The sequence below is a fragment of the Carassius carassius genome, chromosome 5 (assembly GCF_963082965.1).
Source record: "Carassius carassius chromosome 5, fCarCar2.1, whole genome shotgun sequence".
NCBI lineage: Eukaryota > Metazoa > Chordata > Actinopteri > Cypriniformes > Cyprinidae > Carassius > Carassius carassius.
The window spans coordinates 41,383,593-41,392,839 of NC_081759.1; the positions used below are offsets into that span (position 1 = coordinate 41,383,593).

Consider the following 9,247-nt stretch of genomic DNA (forward strand, 5'->3'; position numbering starts at 1 on the left):
CCATGAAGATATTTATTTTTCCTACCATAAATATATAAAAAAATACATTTTGATTAGTTATATGCATTGCTAAGGACTTAATTTTCTCAATAATTTATTTATTTTTATTTTTTTGCACCCTCAGATTCCAGATTTTAAAATAATGTCCTATCCTAAAAAACCATACGTCAATGGAAATGCTGAAGATATTCAGCTTTCATTTATGTAAAAATCGCAGTCTCCAGAAATTGTTTCGTGCCTCAGGGTCACATATATTGTAGACTACAATATTGTGCTTATACTTGGACTTCACGAAATCTATTTGATTAAATGCATGAGTCGTGTCAGGAAATGCATGAGTCGTGTTTTTTTTTTTTAATAGGAAAATGAATCACCTTTTAAGAAAAACCATGTGACCTTTGCTTCCTGTAATGTGAGAAAGCACCAGCATGCGGCGCCAGAGGCTCGTCTTCAATCTGCAGCTGCATCATTCAGCAGGAAAACATCCAGAATGATTTAAGCATCTGTGATCCGACAGATCCACGCCATTTGCTGCTCCGACTGTTTCACTTGTATACATCTGTGCCAGTGTTCTGCTGAGGTCGAGTAGAGCCAGGGTTCTGCTGAAACCCTCGCAGGATCTGGAGGCAGTGAGTGGGGAGGTGATGAATCTGGCAGGCGTGGTCGTGGGCCGGTCCAGCCTGCCATAAACGTCCAAAAACAGAGAGATGCGGAGGTCTAAGAAAACACAGACCCAGATCACACCGTTCACACTGGACAAACGAGCCTAACTATCGATCGCTAGGTTCTGACACATTTCACAGGGCGTCTGTGCGCGCGAAGGACAAAGAGGAGAGGATGTTGTAAGGTAAGCATCTCTTTCCTCATTTACCCATCAGGCCTTAAGTCAATAGTTGAGTTTTCCAGGGATTTAATATGTGCGTGCACATGAAGGAATTTCAGACTGCACGCATGCTTCTGTGATGCTGGATTGTCATGATATTGTATGAGCGCAGGAACATCCTATAATAATGATTTACTACACCCTCATCAGACAGAACACTGAACATAATACAATAACATTTTGTGAATAGTTTGTAAATATGCAGTTTGATGCACTCTACTGTTATTAAAGCGTGTTGTATTGTATTAACCACCCTGGAGCCTTGTTTTCATTTACGCGTTAACGATCATACGAAGGCATGACTGGACATGTTTCTATTTCATTTACCCCTCATGTTGGAGTATAATGTGTCCTCAGTTAAAAGCGCGATTGTATAGTTGATGGTGTGTTGTGGTTATGATGCTGATGCTGGTGCTGATGCTGCGGGGCTCGCGTTGTTGCTAGGCAGCAGCGTACAGGCCCAAAAGAACACATAAGAACCGATAATAATACTTTATCAATAGATGGATGTCTAAAAGACTCCATTATGCCCTTTCAGTATCACCCAACAGTAAAAATGCTGCTTTTGTCGCCCTCTGTTACATCATTCTCTCTGATAGCAGGGTGTTGTTTTCTGTGGAGGAGGAGGAGGGTGTGACACATGAGGCTCTCTTTCTTCCCAGAATAAGAGCTCTGGAGAGAAAGAGAGGATGGCACGGCCCTCTCTGCTCAACCTGCAGTGCTCCTAAAATCCTAAAACCTCTGCCTAACAGTCTAGATTATAATCTTATGACCCGTTTTTTATTAGGGTTGACTGACTACTTTTCTTTTTAATTACCTTCTTGCGCACACAATGGACATCATCATAATGTATTCATTAAATGTGTAGTTTTTTCATGAGGTTCAGCTGCAGGGGGAATGGTATTGAGGGGGTTGTGGGTATACGATAGACTTATGCCAAATATACTCTTCCAATGTGGCACGGAAGCTTAATTTGGCTTTGTAAAGATTGCTTTGTCCATAACAATATGAATGGTAAAAACACTATGAATGGTTCAGCCTCTAGACTTAAACAAGGACTCCCAAACTTTTTTATCAGCCAAAAAAAATCTGGCCTAAAATATTTATAACCCCCCACCCCCAACCCACCCTGAGATTTAACAACCCATTCACAGGTTCTCTGCACTCTTTGAAAAAATAAATAAAAAGAATGTCATCACTGAGGCTGTATCCCTTAATATTTACAATTTGGCTCCTAATATGCACATTTGAGGTATTGATATGCACCTTTTAGGAGTACATAAGGTACAAAGGTATATGGAGTTGGGAGCACACATAAAGCCAGATTAAAACTCCACACAAGGCTAAACTTGCTTAGAAATAGTTTTTTTATTTTGTGTTAAAAATGCATTCCGTTCCACCTCATGGTTGGTTTTAAAAGCACACATGCATTTTTGGTTGTTCTAAGTGCATTCTGCAGAAGTGAACGCACCCAGAACCACACATTAACTTAATTATAAGATTCGTCTAAAATCAATCCAACATCACTTTAGCCATTATACATCTCCCTCCTATACTTCATGCTCTCTCCTCACTTCCTCCAAGCATGATGGTCTGTCAGAGCATGGTCTCATCCGGTCAGGAAAGCTCTGTTTCAGACCGATCAATACGTAACAGACCCATGAACATCTCAGCTTGACATCTAAATCCTGCAGCATCTCTCAGATTAAACTGGAGGTTCACGTGAACAAGAATACTGTAAGTGCAGGCTCCCTTTATTTCACTCAAATGATTTCAATGTGCTCGTGTAAAAAGCTGTGTTTGTAACTGATCCAGGATCAGTGCAGGGTGGCGCCAGTGTCAGTGTCTGGATCTAAAAGTGCCCCGCGATCATTATAGAGTGTCCCCAGAGAGAGGAGCTCTTAGCGGGGGTCCCAGAACACCTGAGACCCTGCAGACGACCAGACACAACGATACTGGCACTGCATTAACTCAGACACTTCAGTGCTGGATTTCACATGCTAATTTATCTATTATTTCTATTACAAAATGATGTGTTTATAGATAGATGTGCTATCTGTTAGAAATCCCATAACAGCATCATCTCCACTCAAGTCATGAATCTGAAAGACTTCTCTAAATGTAATTTCTTTTCCTTGGCTAAACAAGAAAACTGATTGATCAGATTTGCTAATGCACGTAAAGAGCTGCTGTAAACATATATCTGTCAGCACTATTTACGCGGTGTGCTTGGATGCATGACGGTTAGACTGGGTGTGGTGAGCAGAAACACTTATCTAGCAGCAGCAGTCCATGTGTGCATATGCATGTGTCTGTTATTAATATGTGAACATGCCTGTATGTCCTCATATGCACATCTGTGTCCCGCAGCACAGAAGCAGTCATCAGTAGCACAGACGTATATTTGTAGAAATAGACAATGAATCAATGAATCAAAATTTCAGATGATGTATAAATCTCAATTTAAAAAAATTAGGTTTTGTGCTCCAGGGTAAAATAACAACAACTTTTCCGTGATATGCATGGAGATTCTTTTATTAACATAACTCCAGATTATAATTGACTTATTAATAACTTCCATACTGTATTTCTTTTTCCTTGCTCCCATCCAGCCATATCACCTGGTCCTGCTTTGCGTATCCTTTCCTTTTTTCCTCTGTTTCCTTTCATTCCCCTTCTCCTCTGCCCCACGCTGGGAAGAAGAAGATGAGCAGAAGTCCCACTCCTAAAGGGACTCCTGTCCAGCACAGTCCTGTAGACGGAGAGTGTCTGGAGGGAGAGATGGTCCAGTCTCCGCAGGAATCCAGCGGCCTCAAGAAACGAGTTTCCAGTCTCCTGCAAAGCCCTGTGAGTAACCAAGTGTGCACTAATGAGTGAAGCTCATAGATTTACATTTAAGAGTCAACTCAGATTTGTGTTCGTAGTCTTGTGGGCTGAAAGAGTGCAATGCTGATCATCACAGAATGTGATTTGTGTGCTTCAGTCCTTCAGAGAGGAGCTGGATGTGTTGATTCAGGAGCAGATGAATAAAGGAGAAAGCTCCTCTAATCTGTGGGCTCTCAGACAGATCGCAGACTTCATGGCCACTCACGGATCCCCGGCCTCGCTGCCCGTCTCTCAGTCCAGTATGTAATGATTTACAAATGATTTACTGAAGCAATAAGCCCAAAGAAGCCGTGGTTTACAGTCAATTTATAACAGCTAAGAGGCATTGTGTCCTAAAACCCTCTTAGCTGTTATAAACCACGGCTTCACGGGGCTTATTGCTTTTATTAAACATTTATTCCATATACGTAGTAAGGTTTCATAAAATAAAACAGAGCAAATAAATTGTAATGATATTAATAACAATATTATTCTTCCACCAAACAATGTAGTTCCTCAGAAACAGCTGTTGTTGTAACAGAGCGGTTGCCGAGCAACACACAAACGTAAACAAAGGTTAATGTTACTTTGAAGAGTAATTTAGAACAGCTTCAAACGTGGCTCAACCAATCAGAATCAAGAACCGGAACAATCCGCTTTATAATAATAAATATATCATTGCTTGTGTTTCAGAGATGGTAGAAGTTATATAGAAGTTTTTACATATTTATGGTTGGAAATGTACAAAATATCTTCATGGAACATGATCTTAAAATAGTTTAACTTTACACAATATTAATATATTGTGAATTATCCTTAAAAAAAGTTTAATTGTGACTCATACAATGTATTGTTGTCTATTTCTACAAATATATCTGTGATACTGATGACTGCTTCTGTGCTGCAGGGACACAATTATCATAATTTTTCAGATCAGACACTTAGAAGTAGGAGGAGTTTTTAGTTTCAGACTTAATGAATGCAATTCAAAAGTGAATTCAGTTGTGCTTTTTCCTGTGAAACTGAAACTGTGTTTGGAGATGAAATGAACTTGATGTTTGTTGCAACACTTAAACTGCAGCCATTGGTTTTGTTGCTGGTGTCCGTACAGCTGTGAGCATGGTGACCCCCATCAACGATCTGCACGGATGGGACCCGGGCTCCATGGTGAAGGGCGAGAGACTGATGCGCTGCAAGCTGGCCAGTGTTCACCGTCTGCTGGATCTGTTCGGCTGGACACAGCTGCCCAACACCTGCCTCACAGTAAGAAACACCTTCGGTCAGCATGCCAACTCTCACCAGTGTGGTATAGTATATGTAATGATGTTTTGTACTGTGTAGATTAAATGTATTTGTTGGTGTTGAATGTTGTAAACATGGATACTGTTACATGAGAAAAATAAAGTAACTAGTAAAGTAACACATTACACATAAAACTCATAAAGTAACACTTTGTAGTTTAGAAGAAAATATCTGAGCTTTTGCAAATAAGTAACTCCAGTTACTTTGTTTGAAAAAGTAAATAAAAAAGTAACGTAACATTACTTTCCATAATAAGTAACTAAGTAATGTAATTTGTTTTTTAGGGAGTAATGCAACATTGTAATTCATAACGTAATCAGATAACATTTTTTGAAGTAACTAGTAAAATAACATTACTTTTTAGTTTAGAAGGAAACATCGGAGTTACTTTTTCAAATAAGTAACTCCTGTTACTTTGTTTCCCAGATTTAAAAAGTAACATAAAAGTAACATAACGCATTACTTTCCATAAAGAGTAACCAAGTAACCAAATTAGTTACTTTTTAGGGAGTAACACAATATTGTAATGCATTTAAAATTATTTTTTTTTTTTTATAAAAGTAACTTCCCCAGCACTAACGCTCACTACACACTCGTCCGAACGGTAAACTGAGAGGGAAACACTTTATTTTAAGGTGTCCTTGTTACACGTTACATGTACTTATTATTATAATAACAATAACTTATTCATAATTACATGCACGTCAAACGCTAATCCTAATCCTAACCATACATGTAGTTAATTAATACTCAGTTATTAAATGTATAATTACACTGTAACAAGGACACCTTCAAATAAAGTGTAACCACTGAATGTAATGAAGGTTGCAAATACATGTTTCTGAAAGAAGCTTATATTTGACCGAAATACAGTAAAAACGAAATAATGTGAAATATCCTAAATATATGTTTTCTGTTTTAAATATATTTTGAGCTGTAATTGATTGCTGCGATCAAAGCTGTGTTTTCAGCATCATTACTTCAGTCTTCAGTGTCACATGATCTCTGATGGCTAAATTAACCCTTGCTCTTCCTGTGAGTTGCTTTAGATGAAAGCATCTCTTTTTCTTCGCAGATGCGTGTTAGTAAAGAACAGGAGCATTTCCTCGTGCTGCCGGACGGTTTGGCCTACGGGGAGGTGACCGCCTCCAATCTGGTGAGACACACAAACCAGACCGGTTCCTCTTTATGAGAGCCTTTCACTGGGAAGAGCATTCAAGGGAAGGTCACCAGTTTGACACTTCGTTTGACAATTCGTGCTCTGCATTTAACCCATCCAATTTTTTTTATTTAAATGTAAATGAATATTAGATTGATTAAATAATGTTTTATCAAATACTAGTTTAATTATATTGAAAGATGATGGAAAAGTAGTAAATGATGCAGCTGGATCTCCTTTCACTGAAGTGAAGTGAGTGAGTGAAAGTGACCTACAGTCAAGTATGGTGACCCATAGCATGCACTCTCTCCAGGTGAAGGTGAATATTCTGGGGGAGGTTGTGGAGAAAGGCAGCACTGCTCTGGAAGTGAATCTGTCTGCGTTTGGTCTGCATTCTGCCGTCTATTCAGCTCGACCGAACATCCGCTGCCTCCTGCACCTCCACACTCCAGCCACGGCCGCGGTACACCGCCTCATTACTGACTGATCACAACCAATGAGATTGTTGAATATTTAACAATTATACTAATAATTATTATTACATTAAAAACTAGTTTTTAATACATATTTACATGTCATACATTACTTTATTTTCCATCTACCTATCCATATTTAAATAGGTTTGTGGAACACATAAATGACAAGCATTTATTTTATTTTATTTATTTTGTATCCCAGGGGTTTGTGAAACTCATTAATTACTTTTATGTATTTATCTATTTATATTACATGACTTTGAAAAAAATTAATTACTAATTTTTATTTCATTTTATTTTATTTTATTTTATTTTTGTTTGCCAAGTTTTGTGAAACACATAAATAACTTTTATTTATTTATTTCACAAGATTTAGAAAAACATAGATAAAATGTTTATTTATTTTTTATTATATTTTTAATAAAAAAAATTTGCCTGAATGCACTTTAAGTCTCTTTGGATAAAATGTCAGCTAAATGCATACATTTAATTTTTAAATGTAATATGTGTATATTTATTCTGAGGTCCAGCCTTTCACTGTTGGCACACAAAAAAGACTTATTAAAGAATTATTTAAAATTATTATTATTATTATCATCATTATTATAGATGCATTGTCTCAAATCACTTGCAGATCTAAGAGTTGTCAATTGTTAAATTCATAAAATTATTTAAATAGCACTTTGTCCTACCATTCACACATTATCTCGATCTTAAAATGTGTTTTTCATTATTTTAGCTCTGATCAACTCCTGTATTCCTGTAACTATCACTATTAATCTTTCATGAAGGTATCAGCCATGAAATGTGGCCTTCTGCCGCTATCCCATGAGGCTTTGCTGGTGGGCGATGTAGCTTATTATGACTATAATGGAGTGATGGAGGAAGAAGAGGACAGAGTGGAGCTCCAGAAGAGCCTTGGCCCGACATGCAAGGTCTGATCATAGATTATAGGCTGTGCATGTTCTGTTCAGTTTGATGAAGTGTTCCTGCGCCTGGAAACTTCTGTCTGTCTCTAATAGCTGTGATCCTACAGGTGCTGGTGTTGAGGAACCATGGAATCGTGGCACTGGGAGAGTCAATGGAGGAGGCCTTTTACACCATCTACCACATCCAGACCGCCTGTCAAATACAGGTACAAATTACAGTCATTCCCGCTAGGACAAAATATGGAAGAGAAGATTAGTGGGACAGAGTAAACAGAGTTCAGAGACAGTCAGTCACCAGAAACCCAGAAAAAATCGTTGTGTACTTCATACCGTGATATTATCATATCGTGATATTTTGATATCGTTGCTTCCATATATTTGAAAAAAAACATCAACCATGGCTGTAAAGAAATGAAGTTCAGGTTTTCCTAACAAGCAGCCATAATTTTTAAATAAGCCCCTTCACAACAAAACAAGCTCAAAGTCACTTCAAATACGCTTACTTGGCAACTGTGTTTTCGGCCGGAGTTTTCCTTCAGAATAAAAGCTTAAAAGTGCAGTATGAATTGTTGACAGCTATACAATAAATATTGTATCGTGGACTTCATATTGAGATATTATTGTATCTTGAGATTTGTGTAGTTTGTTTAAATATCGCAATAAATATCGTATTGTGAGATTTTGATATTGTTACATTTCTATAAATAGTTTAAATATCCCAATAAACATTGTATCATGGGCTTCACATTGTAATATTTTATCGTATTGTGAGATTTTAATATCGTTGAATCCCTATAAACCGCTTAAATATCACAATAAATACCACATCGTGGAATACATATCGTGATATTATCTTATCTTGAGATTTGTGTAACTTGTTTAAATATCACCATAGATATTGTATTGTGGACTTTATATTGTTATATTATCACATTGTGATATTTTGATATCGTCACATCCCTATACCTCGCGTTACTTGTTAGCGCAGTACTGTCGGTATTGTTGGATCTGCAGGACAGATTTCTTCCACACTGATGGAGTCATGCTGCATTGCTCTGTGGTTCCTGGCAGGTGGCAGCACTGTGCAGCGCTGGAGGAGAGCAGAACCTGATCCTGCTGGACCGCAGTGTTCACCGACCCGTCTCCAGAGGCACTGTGGGCTGGGCCGGATCCACCTTCGGTCCCATGCACAAGAGCAGGCTGGGAGAACACGAGTTTGAAGCATTGATGAGGACGCTGGACAATCTGGTTAGTCTAGAATAAGGCAACCGTTGACCACAAAACCAGTCATGAAGAAATTGTTTAAAATTGATACTGAATGATTCTGAATAAATAAGCTTTCCGTATATGTATGGTTTTTAGGATAGGACAATATTTGGCCGATATTGTTTAAATTTTAACAATTCCCATTCTTATCATTTCCCAGTTTTGATTTCAATGTGTTAAAAAAAATGAAGTTAAACGGTATGTATCAAACATATTTATTCTGTGTCTCTTTTTGCAAAACATTTTATTGCTGCTGAATACCATGAACACAAATCAGCCAACTACAAATAAAACTGGACTCGATTAAGAGCTGTTTGTGTTCAAAGTAGTGCTGCGATATTCTGGATAAATTGAGACTTTTTGTGTG

General features: G+C 37.9%; 1 protein-coding gene across 2 annotated transcripts in view; it reads left to right on the plus strand.

Moving 5' to 3' along the window:
* The first annotated feature begins 437 nt into the window (after nt 1–437).
* The window catches only part of LOC132141624 (beta-adducin-like), a 15,894-nt gene continuing 7,084 nt past the window's right edge, over nt 438–9,247 (plus strand). The window contains exons 1-9 of one of the 2 annotated variants that reach the window (XM_059551309.1): nt 438–847; nt 3,496–3,730; nt 3,867–4,008; nt 4,860–5,011; nt 6,126–6,206; nt 6,523–6,672; nt 7,477–7,620; nt 7,722–7,820; nt 8,686–8,862. In XM_059551309.1, the coding sequence (XP_059407292.1) occupies nt 3,590–3,730; nt 3,867–4,008; nt 4,860–5,011; nt 6,126–6,206; nt 6,523–6,672; nt 7,477–7,620; nt 7,722–7,820; nt 8,686–8,862 (1,086 nt within the window). In that variant the 5' untranslated portion in view covers nt 438–847; nt 3,496–3,589. The remainder of the gene's footprint in view (nt 848–3,495; nt 3,731–3,866; nt 4,009–4,859; nt 5,012–6,125; nt 6,207–6,522; nt 6,673–7,476; nt 7,621–7,721; nt 7,821–8,685; nt 8,863–9,247) is intronic. The other variant, XM_059551310.1, reaches the window with a different exon arrangement.